Source organism: Pteropus vampyrus, unplaced genomic scaffold (genome assembly GCF_000151845.1).
Source record: "Pteropus vampyrus isolate Shadow unplaced genomic scaffold, Pvam_2.0 Scaffold301, whole genome shotgun sequence".
Taxonomy (NCBI): domain Eukaryota; kingdom Metazoa; phylum Chordata; class Mammalia; order Chiroptera; family Pteropodidae; genus Pteropus; species Pteropus vampyrus.
Window position 1 is genome coordinate 1889723 of NW_011889082.1, and position 21346 is coordinate 1911068.

Sequence of the window (21346 nt, forward strand, 5' to 3'; positions counted from 1 at the left end):
CCTGGGGTCACAGAGCTAAACACCTAGTAATGGTAAATAGTTCAGGGGCAACTGAGGGTGGCAGGAGTCTTCAGTAGGAAGATGACCAGGTGCCTATGCATTTGGCTTTTGGAGCCAAATAAGAGTCTTGGCACTGGGGTATTTAATTTTCACTAAGCCACCATACCAGTCCCTGATGTAAAGATATTTTCCATTGAAAATAGGAGAATCTCAATTCAGTAATTACTAATTATAGAAATGTATGTAAAGTTTGGTAATACTAATAGTCACCACTCATCTTTCTCAGGAATGTTTACTGAACATTTAAAATATTCTTCAGTAAGCACTTCAAATGCACTATCTTGTTTGGCAATTATATTATTATTTACTGATAAGGAAACTGAGGCCCATTTAATTTTGCTATATGCAAGAACCTCACTTATTTTTTCCTAGATAGAGCCTCAGATACCTTTTCTATTAAATTAATTAATTATTTTTATGGTGACATTTTTAACGAAATCCATAAGTTTCAGCTATACACTTTAACGGTCACTTTTTGATGCTGTCTTGGCATCAGGAGGCATCAGGTTGTCATTCTCTAAATAAAGGAGTTGGGGCATTACCCTTGGATCAGTTTAACAGAAAAGGCCAGCTGTAGATAAAAGAAGTGTCATTAAAGTGTTATGAATATTTACAAGACTGTTTCAGTTCTATACAGTTAACTCTAAATTACCTATTCTAACAGTGAAGAAATTCATGGGATGAGGGAATCTTGTCTGCCTCTTTTAACATTGCATCCTCAGCACCTCGTAGAGCACTGAGCACATTGTCAATACTCTATAAATATGTGTTAAATGAATGAATGATCCACAACTTTTATTTTAGCCAGTAGCTTCAACCTTGTCCTTTCCCTACCTCTCCCAAATTTTCTACTAAAACTTCTACAATTAATACAACTACCCCATTTGTATTTAATTTTTTTCCTCCTTTCCTTGCCCATTATAGATGTAGAACCAATGAAGAGACAAATACTTCAAGAGCCACCAAGAGAATTGAAGAGATGGAATTATCTGTCATTATCCATCAGAGTTTATGTTAGAAGTCATTTAGATATAGACATATTCCATATGACATCAAGGCATCAGTTACTATTCTGAAAGAATGATACTTTTAATATTCACTATTTTCTTCTGAGTGTTCATGTTTGTATCATTTGGTTCATTTCAGACCTCAAGTCATCTAAAGAATTTCTGGGACAGTTTTTCCAAAGAGAATCACAAGATTCCATTAGAAAATGTTAGCCTCTTGCCCTGATTATGAGCTCAACATTTAGATTAGTTCATGTAAATTAAATGATTATATACTTTCTAGATGGTACACATAAGAATGACTCTATTTGCCAATACAATTCAGATTTTGCATTCTTCATTAAGCAAAGTCTAAGATGCTCCAACAAAGGGGCCCAACAATACAATAACTTAACATTTGGCAAAGAGACTTTTCCAAATGTGTCAGTTGAAAATCCTTCCACCTGGTAGTTAATTGAATGTGATGGTAAATATATACCATTCTTTGCTTTCCATTGGATTCCTTCAGTGTCTGTACATGTGAGATTATTGACAGAATTAGGTATTATTTTGCAGTAGAGTTCCTGCTCTCCATGTTCTCAGTAACAGCTATGACTGACCTCATCGGGGAAGATTCCTAATAATTTTCCAAGTTTTCTGTGTTAGTGACAGGTTTCATGCATACACTCGGCTATTAAAGCATTAGAGTTTCTTTGATTTCTTAATCATTAACAACTTTAGCTCTAATTGCCCATGGAGTTGCAAGCTGTTAAAATTATCATTTGCCTCTTACTAATTTTGAAACCAAGAGCTGTTTCTTTATTAGATGCAGCTCAGGTCTTTTTCAGAGCACACACAACTCAGGAAAACTAATAATCTACTATAAGACAGCCTAACCTAAAAATAATGAATCTGTAAAATAAATGAGGAAAAGGGAGAGTGTTCAGTTTTTTTAAAGGATTACTAAAGAGTTCAGTTATTTAACAAATTCAACAAAAAATTTTTTCAGTAGAAAGTACCTCTGGTTTTTACAATTTCATATTTAAATGGTGATTATTTTTTGAAGAAGGTAGAAAAGCAAGAAATCTAAAAATGATGTTTCAATGCTAAGAGTTCAGTTGAAATTCAGCCAGAGTTAAAATAATGTTGGATTATCATGTAAGTCAATAGAATATAAAAATCAGCCTGGAAAAATTCTGTTTATACGCAGCCTTTTCAAAACTGTGCCCCTAAGTGTTTTGTTCATAGTCAATGCTCAATAAACGTTTGTTAAATTGATTTGATATACATTAAGATCAATTAATAGCATAATGAAGTGTTACCTTAAGCATCCATTCATTCATTCATCATCCATTCAGAGATATTTATTTATATCCCAAGTGTGATTTATTGAAAAGAATTGAAAATCAATGACATATTATAAAAAAAATGACTTTTCTCTAATGTTATAGATGTACTTCTATAACAGTGGGCTGATGGAATTTGTATCAAGCCAACAGACTCCTAAGGACTAGTGTTGTGCAGGCTCCTTAAGAAACATCTCAGAAGCTTGTTAAAATAATCAATTCCTAAGCCCTGTTCTTAGAGATTTTGTTAGGTAGATCTAGGGTGAGCTTAGCATTTAAGTTTTATTTTTGAAAGCTACCTGACAACTTACATACAATTAGGTTTCAAAACCTAATATAAGATAATATCATCTGTAACTGTTTCTTCCAAGGAGAATCATTTACCACAGATATTTGTTTAGCCTATTTTTAATATACCTGTTCTTGACTTCCTGTTAAAATCCCTCTTTCTCTGGGGAGACCCAACCCTCTGAGGTTGACGATAGGGATAGGATGTTCTTCTCAGAGCATCTGGAAAATGAACATGTAGCTTTCCTCAGATCTACATTTGTGATTTTTGGAGATTCCTTCTAAGTACCAATCCAATGACAGGCAAGACACTGTGGGTATGCCACCACATAATTTAATCTTTAAAACAAAGCAGAAAAAACAAAAGTCAGCAGTATCTGGAAGTTATCTCATACTTAGCTCATACTAATACTGCTTTGTATATGAGCCATTCCTGCCCTTCCTGACGTCATTCTTTATGGCACACACCCCTCCCAAACTTGTCCCCACACCTTTCTCTGAGGAGGTACAACATGAGGTTCCAGCTTACAAAGGTCATACTGACAGGGCAACCAAGAATAAATACACATATTGCAGTTTTGCCTAATCCATTCAATCCACTATTCACCTTGCTACCCTTACTTTTATGGTTAAAATGAACTTATTTCCCAGTTCTGACTGTGTTTTCTTTTCTTTTCATTACCACTCCTATGATTTGTGTTTAAGTACTGACCTGCATGGCTTCTCCACAGTTTACCAACTTATTCCCTTTTTTTTCTGTAAGCTAATATTGATGCATTTTTCCATCTCCTGTATAATATAGTGTACCTCTAATCAGTGCGTTCCACTCAAAATCATCATTATTAAGCATAATTGCACATTAATTATAATGCACCATGATTTTGAGTACTTATTAAAAATATATCTTTTCCTTAGGAATGTCCACTATCTACATCTTTCAAAGGAAGCCGATTATTTTATTTGCAGGCTACAGGCTTGTTAAGCACTGTGCGCAAGTAGGTTGTAACATAGCATCCATCCTGTAAAAATCTGAGAGGAATATGTGTCATTTCCTTTTACGGTGAAATTACACTTGTCCTTGATATTTGTGCCATTAAGCATCCGTAGTATACTTGATGCTTTGAAGGACAAAGGAAACTTGATAAATGTAGCTGAGCGAAAGCCTCATAATTACTCTCTAATCCTACAATAATATTTTAATATAATTGAGATCTATAGGAAATATTTCCATTTTCTCTTCTCCAGGGTAAATAATTAAAATTCCTTTAATCGCTTTTATTAATTCCATGAATTCCATAGTTCATTAACTTAAATGAAGAAACATAGTTAAACAATTTTAGCTTTTTTTATTATTGATATAAAATTTCATAGCTGAAAAAGAGAGGCTAAAATCAAATGAAACCTGGAATGAATCAATGAGGACAAGAAACTTACTTAAATATATTTCCTAAGGATAATATCATTCAAATTTTCTAGAACAGAATGGTTAGCAACTCCCCCACACAAGTATTCAAAGTGCTTGCCTCACAAAGTTTTTTTTTGCCTTGCTAAGATGGTTTTTTAAGGAGGAAAAAAATGAGAAAAACATTCAATTTTTCATAAACAGTGCTTCTAGCACATCACAATACTTATCCTTCTGTCATCTCTTGGTATGGCCCCAATTGAAAAGTTCTTTCAGATGGTTTTTCCATTAAATAAAAGAATAAGTTTGAGTTCTTTTATATCATTAGAAAAAGCAAGTACCATTTTGGGGATACAGAGTCATCACTAAAATGATAACAAGAGTGAAATGTGTTGTAGCCTTTATCTACACTGTTTATCTTCTGACTTTATTTTTGTTTTTCATAGTTCTTTGAGAGTTACTGTCATATACGAAACAAATATAAATGTCATTATGAATGACTGTAATTTTTCTTTGAAGTTTTACTTATCTAAGATATAATTAATAACATTCAAGATTGAATCATTCCTTACGGCAACTAGAACATTTGTATGATATTTGGCCAAGTCCATTCATTTTATATCTGTTATCAGAGTACAGGCATCATGCATTAGGGACATTGATATTCACAGTAATTTCATACTAATGATCCAGTTGCCTTATGGTATTAATGTAAGAGTCAAGTGTCTGGATAGTGAGACTATTAGGTGCTTTTGTTTATAAATATGATTAAAAATAGGGGAAAAAAAGAATGCAAGGACAAATAGCATAAAGTAAATGATGGTATCTCTAGCACATAAGCTTATTGTGGATTTTATTTTCTTAGTTTTTCTGTTTTTCTAAATTTGTTAAATGAAAAAATGTAAATGAAATCTTAGTAAAAGAAAAAATTATAGTTTCTGCTTATTTTTTATTTTGTATTTGCTTATCCTAGGAGGGTTGCCCAAGCTTTTTTCATACATGGTATTCCTCTCCCAAGCAGTCTTTCCTTCTTCCCCATGCTGCTGGAGCATATTTTCTGTCTTAGCGGTATGGAAAATCCATGAATTTGTATGACTAGAACCTAAAGATAAATACATAACTGTAGCTGACTTTTTTTTTTTTTTTTTGGTAAAATTAGGTTTGTCAATGGATTCTTGCTTGTATTTTGCTGCAAGCTGATGCTTTAGGTCTTTGTGTCTGCAGGTGTGAGGATTCAAGGGAGATGAATGTGTTGAGATGTATGGGGAGGTTTTAGGAGATATGAAAAACAGTACTGTAGAGTTCGTAGGCTGATTCATATTTTAGAGATGCTAATTAATTGAAAGCCGTTCATCAACATTTCTCAGGCCCTAGTTCCCAGACCTTAGTTCAGATTAAAGTCCCAACATATTTAAAATGTTTCTCCCTTGATCCAATGACCATTAAAAGTTATGTTCAAATCGTGTATTAAAACTATGATCTTGGACATCTGCTGTCCAAAGAAATACCTCATAACTCTTTTATTCTTAGATAAATTTCTGATTTTTCTAAAATGGATCCTCTTCCTAGCCCTTCCCCACTTTTTACTTTTCACAATTGAAAAAATTTCTAAAAATTTTAGCTCTATGAGACTAAGGAGAAAAAGCCTACAACTATCATGAGACATTAAAGAAGATAGAATAAAATTGGATGCCTTGGGAGTTTTGTGTAGTACAAAAAAGCAAGGAATAATTTGGTTTATTTGTTTTTTTCCATCTAATATTTTTAGGTACAAGCCTATGCAGAAAGTGGATGGGGTTGCAGATGGTTTCACAGGAAGTGGTCAACAGACAGGCACATCTGTTGAGCAAACTGTAATTGCCCAAAGTCAACATCATCAACAGTTTTTAGGTATGTTAAGGTGTAATGCATATTAGTTGCTATTAGGATTTTGAAAACAAGAGAACAATAGTAGTGTTTTCTCCAAGTGCGATGTCTATTATAGATGTTAATTTACATAGAAAGACTTTTTTTTGTGCTGAAACTATGCACATCATATGATATTTCTAGTTCATTTATATTTTCTCATGTTTACTACAGCTTATTTTTTAAAATCTTGAGCTATGTAGGCCTTTTAAATGTATATAAATTAAAGGCTCATTGCTGTGAAATTGTTTTCCAGAATTTATATGAATTGGGCTTTTGTGATCAAAATTGTGTTGTGTTTACTTTCAGTACTAACTGAAGTACCAAAAAGAATTCTTATTTCTTATGTATAAAGTTACATATGCATATAGTCTCAGATTAGAAAAAAATATAAGCTTTTAAAAAATAATTTATTCTTTTAAGTTGATCATAGTACTTTCTATTATTATTATTTTGTAATTTTCTAGGCGATGTACATGTTTCTTTCTATGTAAAGAGTTAGGAAGTGGAACTTGAACATTTTGCATATTCCCATCACAGCCAATGGTGCAAAAATGGCACTTTAATTTAATTGACAGCTCTTCTAGAGATGAACATGCATAGTTTCTGTACAATGGATCAAGATAAGTAGAAGCTATCAGAGAGTGTGTGTGTGTATGTGTCTGTGTGTGTGTATATGTATCTATGTGCACTTTCTGCCAAAGACAAACTAAAATGGACTCTCAAATAGGAACAGCTCCTGAAGTTGAAAATATTATGGCAGCATTTCCCAAACTAAAGACCTCAGGTATATTCTTGTGGACGTTTGAGCTCTCGAGAATATTTTTTTATATTTTTATTTCAGTTATAATCTTAAAAAAGATAAAAGCATATTCAGGATTACCTATAAGACTAGAAGGAATACTGTCCCACAATTTTAGTTTCTACATTCATATTTGACTTTATGATAAGGCAGGCACCAAAGTGTTTTGCATTAATTGTCCAGAGCTAATTAGAAAAGAACGGAGAGAGACTTACTGTGTAAATTATGCCTTCATCCCAAGGGAAGGCTGAATGATGTCCTAGTGCTCTGTGTGGAGGAAAGTTTCACAACTCATTTGCATGCAGAAGAGAGTAATGGGAGAACCAGCCACCATGAAGTACATGTTGGTATAGGCCTGTCAAACTCAAAAGATCCCGTGTCACAGTGGTCAATACCATATTTATGTTGTGAGAGATAATTTACTTACAGGACAACAGCATCATCCATCACATCAAATTAATGTTGTTAAGTTTAATGTTTTTTTTTTTTTTTGTAGTTTTCTTTGTATTTATTTTGTAGCTCTTGTGGTTTATGATTATGTAAGAGGTATGAGCATAATGAGTTTAAAGCTAGATTTATTTTTTACATACTTATCTAACATAATAGTAAAAATAGCTAAAATTGATAACCGGCCAGCTTGAGATGTATTTTTCTTTTAATAGTGGCCCTATATTAAGAGACACTGTTATATGTTATTTCCAGTATAGTCATAGTGAAAGTTTACTTTCTCCAAAGTAAATATTTATGTTCCCTCTATTTTTTTGTGCCAATGATGTTTTCAAGTTCTGCTTGCAAATACTAATATCAAAAATCCTTACTCTTTGGACCTCTGACCTTTAATTTTTTTTCTTTTTAGTCTTCTTAAATTTTCCTTCTTTAATCTGTAATTGGCACCATCCACAAAGATTTTTTCTGTTGTGTTGTCATGGTAACAGATGCATCTCGAGCACTTCCAGAGTTTGGAGAAGTTGAAATCTCTTCTCTGCCAGATGGTACTACCTTTGAGGATATCAAGTCACTGCAGAGTCTTTATCGAGAGCACTGTGAGGTAAGTCTTTTCAAACATATTACAAGCACATGCTAAGTTTTGCTAGACAACTTGCTAAAACAAAATAATCAAACTTATTTCTGGAGGACAGATGAAGTTAGTTCATATTTCTTTGAGCACTAATAAGTTAATTTTTCATCTTGTCTCAGAGTAGAGAAGTGAGGAATGCAGGAAAGGGAGAATAAATTTTACTCTCAATCTTAGTCTTTTCTAATATGAATCCTTTGATGTAGCAATTCCATTTCAGATTTTTGTCCTAGAAAAATTTTATGTATGGGTCAAGAGATAAGTGTTCAAAGGAACTTATTGAATTATTGTTTTTAATGCAAAAGATTGGTTATAACTTCAATATCTAATAGGAAACTGAATAAATAAAATATGGTGCACTCTATAGAGCAGAATATTATGCAGCCATTAAAAAGAACAGGCAACTCTAACTGTACTAATATGGAACAAGCTCAAGATTAATGTTTAAAGTAAAAAGCAAGATGAAAATGAAAAGCAGTGTGCATAGCATAGTCTCATTTGAATGAAAAAGAACATGTACATACATCTCTCCAGAAGAGAGAACATGAGAGAGGAAACTAGGTAACTGGGAATCCAGGGAAAGAGACCTAATTTTTCAATATACCCTTTTTACATTTTGAATTTTATACCCTAAGTGTGTAGTTCTATCAAAAATATTTTCTAGAAATGTTTAATAAAGCACTTGAGGTGTTCCTTCCATAGATCACTGAGACCCCAGTTTTGTTTGTTTTGTTTTTGTGGTTAATTAAGTTTTCTCCTGGTGTTGTCCATCCCTATTCCTACTCCCTTTCTGAATATCCTACAATTGGCTACATGGTCTCCAGGAGGTGAACACTCTCCAAGCCAGCATTTTAATGTACTTGCACCTCCCTAGTACCAGGGGGATAATGTTGTTGCAGTAAGAGTTTTCCTAAGTGCCTTTCCTTTTGAAAGAAGAGTCTGTTTAGAATTTAAGTAGCTTTATTCCAGAGCTATTTGTGATCTACTTGAGAGTAAAAGATAATCCTTTGGGTTTCACACGCAGTCCTCCTAATTGCTGACAATGCAGTATACAGTGAGAAGTCTCAGCTCATAGCATTCACGGATTTTTTTCCCACTCCAGAAATAAGAACTGCTTGAAAAAATCAGAGTGCTTGTCAAGGGTGCTAGATTATTAACAACCAAGGACAAGCTCTGTCTTTAGTAACAAACCATGTGCCAAAAGTGTTCTTTAACATATCCTGCCAGGCTGTTCCCAACATTTCTTGGAATGATGGAAAGACACTTAATTGTCATTTCTCTCTGATGACTGTGCTTTTCTCAATATTAGAGAATTTCTGGACGATAATTAAATATCTAGAAAAAGTTTCTTTCTACATGAATATCATGTGTATTTAATAAAGATTTCTAGAAAGATTCTCTAAGCAATTTCTTATTTCTCTTGTGTTCAGGTGAACCTTGCCTTAAGCAAAGCAGCCTACAAAAATATAGTTTGGATTTTTTAAATTTTCTCATATTTATTCAAAATATAAGTTGAAGCTTGGTTATTCACAATACTAAAGACTGTACAGTAAGAGTATCCTAAGTGAAAAATTCCCCCAATAAGATGAAAATATTCTTTGGATTACAGAATTTTCATTAACGTACCAATTTTCAGGCATACTCCATATGAAGAGATAGGGATGTAAATGATAATTTATGTGGGACATGACAGTCCACAGATTGATCCCCATTTATTTCATAGTTTACAGCATTTATGCCATCTCTCATGGGACATAGCAGCAAATATAAAAAATGAAGAATTCTAATATTTTTCCCTGTCAAACTTACAAACTTTTGAAGTACAGCTACCTGAATCTCATATCCAGTCCTATAAATAGTCATTGCTCTAAGCCAGTAGAATATGGATTATTTTAAAATATATTTGCCTATATATTTTAGTATGAACATATTTGAAAGTGGGTGGATGGACAAATGATAAAATGTTTGAGTCATTTGTAAAACTGCCTCAAGAGGCCGATGTGCATGTCCTTTTCAGAAGAATCAGAGATTATTTAATTTGAAGAGATACTGAATTTAAGATATATTGAATTCTTTATTTTTATCATATTTCCTACAGTATGTATTTTAAAGAAATATTGCTATACCTATTTTGCCTGTTATTTGAAATTCTCACAATTCATTTATCAAAATTATTTTGTAAGTATCACTAGTTTTAGGTAGAAGTGTAATTTTCTGCACATGTTGCTACAACAGTAATATATATATTTTTTACACTACACATAGTGTTCTTATAGCAGTCTTATAGATAGAGACATATAAGATATTCTATAAGATATTAATAGTTTCTTCATTAAGAGATATCTTTTGGAATGTTCCTAAGCTACAGTTAAGAAAGCAGCTGTAAGAATTTGCCTCTGGTGGAGCTTTTGGTTTTGGCCTGGGGAAAGGGACATCTATCTATATGCCCTTTAATCTCAGGGTTTACACTTGCATTTTCATAGTTGCTGATATAAAAGGGTGAGGAGTATGTTAATTAATTTGACCCCTTCTCTCCATTTTCATTATCCAACTACTTGTAACATTTCCTACCAGTTTCCAGAACATGCTCCAAACAGATTTTGCTTAATATTTGAAGTTGTCTCAGATTGTTTTTGTGTAGAACAGCAGTTAGTCTCTGTATCATACATAAGACCAGTCTATGCAGGTAGCATAAACTAGAACTATGACATTACAGATTCCTCTTTTTGCCTAAAATACTCAGATTGACTCTCTCAATTGCTTCCTGTTGTCTCTTAGTTTCTGTGAATTTTGTAGATTTTAACTGGGCTAGTTTACCTGTCCTCGCTCTCAGTGCTGAGGACATCAAACAATTATTCTGACAGCTTCCATCTTTTATGCTCGAAATAATCATAGAATCACATGTTCCTTGCACAAACAAGTTATTCTTTGGTTGGTTTAGTAACTGCTTTTATCTGAAGGTAAATTTACAAACTAATTGCAGTGGAAGAGTGAAACTAAATGTGATCATCAAAAGTTAATGAAAGTGGCAGATTTTAGCGTCATCAAGAAAAAAAAAGCCTTTGATGCAACTGGAAAATAATTCTCGGGGATAAAATTAAGGAGAAGGGGGAGGTGAAACCCCACCCCCAAAGTTAGAAAAGCGATAGTCTTAAAGCTGTTCTCGAAAGGTACTGCGCAGAGGTAGGATTTAATGGGAGGCTTAGTGTGAGCAAAGACAGGTGCTTACTGTGCTCTTTTTCTGCCCCAGCTTCAGCTTGGCTGGGAACACTCTGCAATCCATGGTCAGCCTTAACCCTGTCTGCCACACACAAGCACCTCCACATCGTTCACCCAGTTCTGGCCTCTTCGATGGCCAGTGGACACACCTAGCCTAGTGAGGAGTGATGTGAATTGAATCTATGTCCTGTGCCCTTTCTAGTCTGAGACTAGGAAGAGTGGCAGCAACTCTGGAGGCAGAAGGAAACAATGGGTCTTTAAGGAGTAAGAGAAGAAAATGGAGAGGAAGGGAAGCAAGCATGACACTGGGGAAAAAGAGAGGTGAAAGTGAGGATGGGAGATGAGGCCATTATGAGAGGAATGCAAGTTACTTGCCTAATCCTTCAAGAATTGCTTTTTTTTTTTCTCCCCTAGCTAATCTCCTTTGTTTCCTCACTTCCACTGGCACGATTTAGTCTAGTTTCACCATGTTAACTTATGAACCCAAAGATATCTTTACCATTTAAGTCCCGTTACATTATGTGCTCCTCACACATCCCCATAAGAAGTATTATATGGTAATACCGGTAACCTTTTTGTTTTTTAGGCAATATTGGACGTTGTTGTGAATCTTCAGTTTAGCCTGATAGAAAAATTGTGGCAAACATTCTGGCGCTATTCTCCCTCTACTCCAGCTGACGGCACTACCATTACTGAATCAAGGTCAGAATCAATATGCTTTTCCAATCCATTTTCATGGCTGAGTAGATGTCACAGCTAATAACTTAGAAATATGTATACCAGTTGTGAACCTTACCTGATAACATTAAATGAATAGATTGAAATAAACCACAAACTGCTCTCTTGAGGGTTCAGCGTGTGTATTATAGCTCCCATTTTATTGATTTGGGGGACTGCAGTAGAGTTATTTCATCCTCATGGAGTTAGCATCATATCTGCCTTTTATACCATGAGAAAGTATTGACGTGCATAGGCAGCTCTGGGGGAGTGTTATATATATCCAGTCATATGGCACCTGTACAATGGTGGTATAGTTCTAACCTCAGTAGTATTTGATAAACTAAAACTATTTTTAAAGTCCATTTTCTTTTTTATCCTCATTTGCCATCTATTCATTTGCTACATTTATTCACACCAGCAATCTGAGTGAAATAGAAAGTCGACTTCCGAAAGCAAAGCTGATAACTCTGTGCAAACATGAGTCTATCCTGAAATGGATGTGTAACTGTGACCATGGGATGTACCAGGCTTTGGTGGAGATTCTCATCCCCGACGTCCTTAGACCTATTCCTAGTAAGTTAAATGCAGACAAGTACGGATGCTTTTGTTCTCATACATTCCACCCAGAAAGTTTGGGGTAGTGACCTTGCAATCTAGAGTGATTCTAATCTCATTTAGATTTGCCAAATAGAAAACAAGCAACACAGAGTATTGCCTGAAAACAGCCTAGAGCAGAACTGTAGTAACAGGGGAAAAATATCTGTTTTTCAATCTTTAGTAGTTTTCTTTCTGAAAGAAAAGCTAACCTATGGATGTGACAGCCCAATGACTAATTGCAAGAACACTCCCAGACCAGTCAATCATGTAAAAATTATTGAACCCAAGGACATAGTTCCCTTTGTAAAACCAAAAATTTTTGAAATCTAATTGCTAGGCCAGCCTCTTTCATGGTTGCTTTTGATTTGAAATGAATTTATCTTGGTTTCCACTGAAGTTGAATTCCTTTATAAAAGCATTTACTTTGTCACCTACATCTTGTTAAGAACTACAAATGCAGTTTCCATTAACAGTAATGGTTAACTGGCATTTTGAGAGAAAAATCTATGTAACTACACAAGCATTGTATTCCCACCATGAAGCAAATAGGAATTACATAGATAACTTAGATTACCTTTTTTTCAAGCGATGGTTGCTTTCTAAACTACCTTGTAGCAAACAAAGCTATTTTCTGCAGCTGTCAATATAAACGCTCCTATGGATACTGTGTTAGAGGCAGTTGGAATGATTTTATGCCTACATCTTTATGAGCATGTACTAGTGACCTTAGCTTTAAAGACATAGAACAGAATTTCTACTTTATCATGACATTATTAAGATAAAAGCAGTCTTTTAGCTTGTGAAATTGGCAACCATGTATTTCAGGTACACTGTTCACAGTTGATTTGTATTAAATTATTCCAGACAATATTTAAATAGGGATTTATTAAAACAAAAGCTGAAGATACTAATGTTTGTATATTTATACCTTCTTTTTTCTAAATATGATAGATAACTGTGGAAGATATGAGTTACTTCATATATTCCTCACCTCCTTGAAATATTTGCTTACATATTTGCATATAATATCAGTGAACATACACACATATTTATATAGAAATTCATTTTTGAAAAAAATCCAGCTGCCATTTTCTCACATTTTTTATAAAATTGCTAATGTTTTCTACTCTATCTACACCGAGTTTCCCGACTAAAAAAAATAATTGGAAGTGATGTTGTCATGGAAAATTTCAGTGTGTAAATTCTCTACTGATTTATGTTTTAGAATCTGACTTTCCTTGTTTTTGTCTTGCTGCCTTTGCTCTGAATTATGATCTCTAGAGATGTTTAATTGCATAAGGTAGCTCATTAACCTATGGCTCTTACCACCAATGTACAATTTCTCTCTTGAGATCTGAGAAGAGATGTCAGTAAGCATTTTCTTTTTTAAGGCAAATCAACAACATCAATATTCATGAAATAATTCTAAAATCATTTGCTTCTATGTTAGCATCACAAGATTAACTTACAAGTTGAACAGTTTCCTAACTTAAATCATGTATCAATTTAGTTAACTTTAAATGCACAGTATATTTGACCTTTGTTTTTTGCAAATTTTGACCAATTTATTCTGTCAAGTAGTTTATTTCTACATTCAGCAGACAATGCAACTTCAGGAATTTCCACATAAGTATAGTTTATAGTTTCTCTGAAATTATAAGATACATTAATGTGCCAACTAAATTTGGAAATTTAATTCCCATTCTACAACAAAATAAAGCTTAAATTACAGTGTAGATAGCTACTTTCTGATTGTATGCATTTTGATATTAATCATGAGCAGGTTGGAACAAGTTAGCTTTAGAATAGATTTTAAATTTCAAACCATCCATTCATGAGAAAAGTTGTCAGAGTTAATGTGCACAATTTGATCTGGTGTGAACCCCTGTAGAGAGAGCAAGCATAATTTTATTTTTAAAAATTGTAATTTTGTGGCTACTAGTACTTCACTCTACCATTTACTGTCCAGATGGGATTCCTTTTTTTAGACAAAAAAAGTCTGCATATCACACTAATTTAAAGTCAGCTTGAAATTACTATGTTCCAAAATACACTTATCTGAAAATGAACAAAAAGTTAAGTGTAAAGAATTGTATAAGAACTCAACTGGTAATACTTAAATGTCTAATGAGGTATGATTAAAGGTGGCCCAAAATATTTAGTACAGAAAAGTAAAAACTTAAAATCATTTGATATACGAGAAATATATTTTTATTTTATAATATCCCTATCATCAAATTTGTCTAGATAAAACAAGATTCATATTAAAATTTTTAAAGTAACCCTTCCCAATTCTTGTTTTTTGGGGCTTAAATGATTATTATATATTAGAGAAAATGCAAAATACAGATAGCCAAATTGAATCATGCAAAAAAATTTACTGAGTTTCAAAAAGCGTTGTTAATCTTTTTTCACTCTTTTTCATTTCCATTCATGCCTGCCCTCCATGATTCTAAGTACATAAGACAACAGGAAAATATTTTTCTTTCTTTTTTTTTTTCTTTTTTGGCTAAAGTGGAAAGCTTTGGAAATTTCAAAAGATTACTTCTCAAGAAATTTCCAACTTGATGTTTCCAATAAATGATTATCATAGTTAAGAGTCTGCTCTTCTTGAGTGTTTTTCCTAATCAAAATTTAGCCATTTTAATTTCTCTTTTGTCATTTGACCAGTTAAATAAATCATTTAAAAAAATAGTTGTTTTTATTATTGAATTGGTAACATTTATATCATTTGCAAGTAACTCGAGTAAACTAAATTATATCTAATCCTGCTTTAACAAAAGTAATAGAGAAGCACGTAAGACTCATTTCAGCACAGAATGAAAAACCAGAGAATTTAATCCTATCGTTAACATTAATATTCTTGGGAGCCTTGGAAAAAAATGTAACTTCTCTGTTTCTTATACGAGATTACCAATTGTAATACCTACCCATATTATAGGGAACCCACAAAGATTTATTAAATGTCTAAAACTGCTCCCTACATTATAGAGCCTTGAGCACAGATGAAGTAAAATGCTATTGACTGAATTACTTGAACAAGAGAAGAATTCTGTCTTCTATTATATAGCAATCCCAGTAAACCAATCCCTTCTTGTAAAATAGTCAGAGATGCCTCTAATTTTATGACCACCATAAAAAGCTACTCTCATGGGACCTATCCCTATTTCGGGTTTTAACAGATATGTGAAGAATATGGAATGGACTATTTTAGGAATATCTTAAGAATATTGGTTTTTGTGACAGCAGTTTTATTATACTGACCTTTTATCTCTGCCTGCCAAGTGAAATGGAGAATAATTATCCAAAATTTTCAAGTTAGGCAATTTTAATTTTTACCTTACTTTCAACAACAGTGAGTGGCAACTACTCTGATTGATGTGTTCTAGCGTAAATGGATGCCTAGAGAAGGAGAGGAAGCTTTACATTATCTTCTTTTTAACTAAGAAAAGGAAACTAGACTAAGAGCTTGAAAAATCAAGATGAAGAACTTATAAAGAAAATAGCCTTTAAGCACAGAGATGTTAATGAAAAGTGTTTTATCTAAGATAGAAAATTCCATAAGTATATTCACAACTGGTATATGTTGCAATAAGCAAAAATGTTTGAATATTTTCATTTCTCAACAAAGTATCATAAGTATCTGAGAACAAAATAGCTTTAGAAGAAAAAAAAGACTCAAAATGTAATCCTTGGATGCTTTTAGAGTTAGGAATAATGCTAAATAAAGTCTCATCAATGAGGACAATATAAGTTCTGTGCTATTTCATATGTCATGTATGTATGTTTTCCCTTAGTCTGGCATAAAGATTAATGTTCTTTGGTATCTTTTTCGTTTTGCTTTTATTCTTTAACATTTAGGTGCCTTGACCCAAGCCATTCGAAATTTTGCTAAAAGCCTTGAAGGTTGGCTTTCCAATGCCATGAACAATATTCCACAGAGAATGATACAAACCAAGGTAGGCTTTTATATCTTTGCTTTTTCTTTTGTGTTTAGGAAATTGTTCTGAACTGTGAATTTTATGTGTCCAATGAAAAGGCATTATGTAAAATGTTGATATAATATATAGATCTTTTAAAACTGATTTTTATATTTGTATTTTGTAACTATGTAACAAAGAACCTGTACAAGGGATGTTTTTCTTAATGCTCCTTTCAAAAAGACCAGAGAAATATTTTAAGTGTGGTATATTTATAAGTCCTTTTCTAATATATATATTTCAGATTCCTTATTTCAAATATTAAAAAGAATAGCCTAGAATTTTCAAATAGTTTTTATGTAAAGGGGTTTTAGATTTTTTAAGTCCCTAACTGTACTCATTATGTTGTGAAAAATTCGTGTAAATTAATATTCTTTTTTTTTTTCAGGATTTTTTTAACATGGGAGAATGATTTTGTGAATCAAGTAATCATTTCTTAAAGTGAACAGTTATCTCATAATTGATTAGTATATATCAGGAATGTGGATTATTTAGCTAGAGATATGAATTCTGTTCTCCATTTTGTCCCCTACTAACCATGTTACTTGAGGTTAATCTGTGAGCATACCCATGGCAAGATTGCACTAATTCCGTCTAAACTTTGGTACCAAAAATTTCGTTTATGGATTTTTGTCAATTACTGTATCCACTGTTAATCTCCAACAATATGCATTATCTTGGGGGCATAGTTGATAGATTGAAGCTCTTGTAGCTGACAAGTCTGTTTGGGAACATAAGTAGCTCCCAGTTCTTTCTGCTTTGACTAACAGTTTGCAACAACACTTTCTATCTCTAAAACATACAGAAAGAAACATTTCATTGATTTTCCACCTCAGATTTTTGCTTTATGTGTCCAATGAAAAAGCATTATGTAAAATGTTGATATAATGTATAGAACATTTAAAACTGATTTTTATGTTTGTATTTTATAACCATGTAACAAAGATTTTTATATTTGTATTTTATAACCATGCTGTCAATACAGTAGGGGTAGCCACATGTGGCTATTTAAATTTGAATTTTTTAATTTAAATTAAATTAAAATTTAGTTCCTTAGTCACACTACCTGCATTTCAAGTGTGCCATAGCGCCATGCAGGTGGTAGGTGCCATATTTGGCAGCACATATGTAGAGCATTTCCACCATTGTAGAAAGTTCTCCATGACAGTGCTGTTCTAGAGTGCCACACTGGGGTGGGCAAAAAAAGGAGGTGCTATTTGATTACGATGGTCAGAGGAATGCTTTCCAATTTGCAGTCAGTCATATTCATAAAAATACTTCAAATAGCTGAAAGCACCTCCCCTCCCAACGCCATCCCATATGATAGCAATCCAGCTGTAATGTTGGCCACCTCACTGATCTCCAGAGTTGATTTTATTTACCTTGGTGGAGGACACCTTCTGTTATTCCTTCTCACTGATGTACAGCCTTTTTTCAGCTAGACATTCAGTCAGTGAAGACAGTCTACCCTGACAGAGGAAACAGCATAATTAGATTATGACTGGCCATTGTTATGATTTCCATTGTTATACCTGAATTCATGTTTCATCACTGTAATATAGTTACTGTGTGACCTTGAGCAAGCTACTTGACCTCTTTAAGTCATAATATGTATCTAGTAGGATGGTTATGAGACTTGACCAAGGAAATATATATGAGGCACTTAACACAGTGCCTGGCACATAGTATGTACTTGATTAATATAAACTACAGAAATTGAAAAAATGTAAGACTTTTTTGAGAGCATGTGAACTTTTCTCCCAAGTTCCACATAGTCCTAAAACATCTCACTATCAAGATAGAGCATCCATTGACCTGTGAATACCCTCTACCAGTCAGCAAACTAATTAATTGCTTCATCTATATCCATAGTGATTTAATACCATACCATATTTTCCTGTAAATATGTTAAAATGCTCCTTAGATCTATTGTACTTGTAACAAGTTTCCTTGAGATCATGAGATTTAGATATTTACCTAGACTTTTTTTTTTTTTTTGGCATTGTCTTTGATATATTTAATTGTAACCTGATTCATTCAGGGTTGTAGCAGGAAACATATGATATATCCAAATGGGAGAATAATTGAAGAGAGTTTAATAAGGGTCTATTTCCTAAGATGTGAACAGAGCTAAGAAAAAGAAGGGTAAAGCACGCCGGGACAAGCAGTAGAGGGAAGCTCTGAAAATTCCTGTTTCTGAAGGGGAAAGAGGTGAAAGTACGACATTAAGAGATCCTCTTCTTGCCACAATACAGGGGCCTTAAAAAAAGAAAGTTGTCTTTGCCAAAACAGAGAGAGAGCAGAGGTTATAGGGAGATAAATACTTGACCACTCATTATTCCCATCCTTCAGTCTCCTGCCAGGACCTGTCTTGGCCAAATCCAACTGGAAGCCAGAGTATAAGTGAGGAGGTTAATGTAGTACATTCAGGTCAGTCTTCCCGGGCACAGAGCAGAAGAGATAAGGGAGGAAGTAGATTTTTTGAAAGGCACATGGAAATTTCCTGGCTGGCCCTTTTACAGAAATTTAAATTCTGAAAAAGAGTAGTTATTGTTGCTTGTATCCAATGTTTATTAGCTATGTATTTGCTAATAAAGGCTATTATGAATTCCTTTGTTTCACCTTAAAATTACCCAGGTTTCTATAAAATAAAGGTAATAAGAGTGAGTCTGAATGATAGTGCTCTGAAAAGTATATTTTTAATCCATTTTAGGAAGTGAGGCTGCATGGTTTAGTTTTCCAAGTAAAAAGAAAAAAAATTATTTGCCTAGTTTAGAGTACAGAGAGCAGAAAAGAAAAGAAAATCAACACTTTTTCTATTTCCCTAGACAAAGTCATTTTTTGCCATGGATGAGTAGTTACTTGTAAGACTGGTTTAATTAATGCTGCACTCAGATGTCAAAGAATGTGGGAGTTTGTTTTAGTCTTGACCTCAACCCACTCAAGAGGAAAATAATACTTGGTTTAAGGATTTAAATGTTATACTTTATAGGTAAGCTCTCTCGCCAAATGAATTTGAAATACGTATCAGAAGAAAACATTTAAAATTTGGCAAGGACATAAAGATTTGAACATTTGTAGTGGTCTCTTTTATTGGAGTGAAAAAAAAATCCCAGTTGAATTGGATTTCTTTACAGGTTGCCGCTGTAAGTGCCTTTGCCCAGACTCTGCGAAGATATACGTCGCTCAATCACCTGGCCCAGGCAGCTCGTGCAGTGCTTCAGAACACTTCTCAAATCAACCAGATGCTCAATGACCTCAACCGTGTTGACTTTGCCAATGTCCAGGTATTCTGTTTTCTGACAAAATGTGTCTTTTAAGAAAAGACACCCAATTTTACTTCTTACTTAGGATCCTCATATTTCTTTTCATAGTTACATCAATACACAGGCGGAATATATAGTCACAATGTCCCAAAAGAGGAGGATTTTACTCAGCTGTGACTTTACTGCTCCTCTGTTTTGTGGTTAAAGTCTGCCAAGATTTAGAGCACTAGACGGCAACATATGTCACCAGGGTTTGCTGAATAGTTAGTGGAGTAAAGATGATCACAGTCATTGAAGTTAGGCAGGAGATTAAATTCTTCAGTCTCCTAGCTGTGGGAGCTTGAGCAAGTTACTGAACTGCTTTGTTTGGGCTTTACTTTCCCTACTTTATAAAACTTATCTTAGATTATTGTTTACATATTTCATAATACATAAAGCCCCTAGCACTGTAACATGCAAGGGACATTTGTTCTTAATAGTGCCGCACTGTGAAAGAACTAAGAATGACTCTATTTCAGAGTTCGCTATTGGTTTCTGGTGTTTGTTCATTTGAAAAGAATTAGGTGCAATGTTTGGTTATTTTGATTATCCAAATGAAAAATATATATTTTAACCTTGTGATCAGACTACTCACTTGTACTTTAAATTACACTTAAAAAAATAGCTAATTTAGGAATATTATTATGGGATCCCAACTAATATTTCACTTCAAATACTAAAGTAATAAAAGTAGTTGTTACTGTATAAAGTGTCGTTGCTCACTGAAAGTACAAACAATAAGAGAAAAATACATAAACTGAACACAAAGTTAAAAACTTTTGTGCTTCAAAAGAGGCCATCAAGAAAGCTAAATGGCAACCAGAGTTGAGACTTTATTTGCAAATTCTATATCTGATTTTTAAAATTGTACTAGAATCACAAAAAAAGAGCTATTATAACCCAAAAATAAAACAATTAAAAAATGGGCAAAGATCTGAATAGGTGTTTCTCTAAAAAAGATATACAAATGGCCAATAAGTACCTGAAAGATATTCAACATAATTATCTACCAGAGAAATGAAAATCAAAACCATAGTAAGATACTACTTCACACACACTAAAATGAGTATAATCAAAAAGACAGATCGTAGCAAGTGTTGGTGAGGATGTGGAGAAACTAGAACTCTCATACACTGATTGGAATGTAAAATGCTGCAGCCACTTTGGGAAACAGTTTGACAGTTCCTCAAAAGGTTAAACATAGAGTTACTATATTATTTACCAATTTCATTCCTAGATATAACCCAAAAGATATTAAAATATGTCCACATAAAAACTTGTCCATGGATGTTCATAGCAGTATTATTCACATTAGCTACATAAAAGTGGAAACAACCCAGACGTCCATTAACTGATGAATGCATAAACAAAATGTAGTATATCCACACAATGGAATTTTGGTCAATAAGACAAAATGAAGTTTAGATACATGCTACAGAGTGAATGAACTTAAAAACATTATGCTAAGTGAAAGAAGTCAAACAATTTATATGAAATGTGCATATAAAAATGTCTATAAATTAGCATGTTGTAGTTATCTCTTAATTTTAGCATTTAGATATTCTTAATATTTTGTTTCTTTTTTGATTATTTGTATTTTCAATTTTTCTGTAGTCACATTTAAATGTACTTAAAATATTTAAAAGTGGTATTTATGAAGT

The 21346-nt window shown here is 33.4% G+C and overlaps 1 protein-coding gene across 7 annotated transcripts in view; it reads left to right on the forward strand.

Annotated features, from left to right (window-relative positions):
* The window catches only part of RFX3 (regulatory factor X3), a 254136-nt gene that overhangs the window by 198736 nt on the left and 34054 nt on the right, over positions 1–21346 (forward strand). For all 7 annotated transcript variants that reach the window (XM_023521268.1, XM_023521263.1, XM_011376666.2 and 4 more), the window contains 6 exons: positions 5851–5972; positions 7725–7837; positions 11670–11785; positions 12222–12376; positions 16262–16359; positions 19518–19667. In XM_023521268.1, the coding sequence (XP_023377036.1) occupies positions 5851–5972; positions 7725–7837; positions 11670–11785; positions 12222–12376; positions 16262–16359; positions 19518–19667 (754 nt within the window). The remainder of the gene's footprint in view (positions 1–5850; positions 5973–7724; positions 7838–11669; positions 11786–12221; positions 12377–16261; positions 16360–19517; positions 19668–21346) is intronic.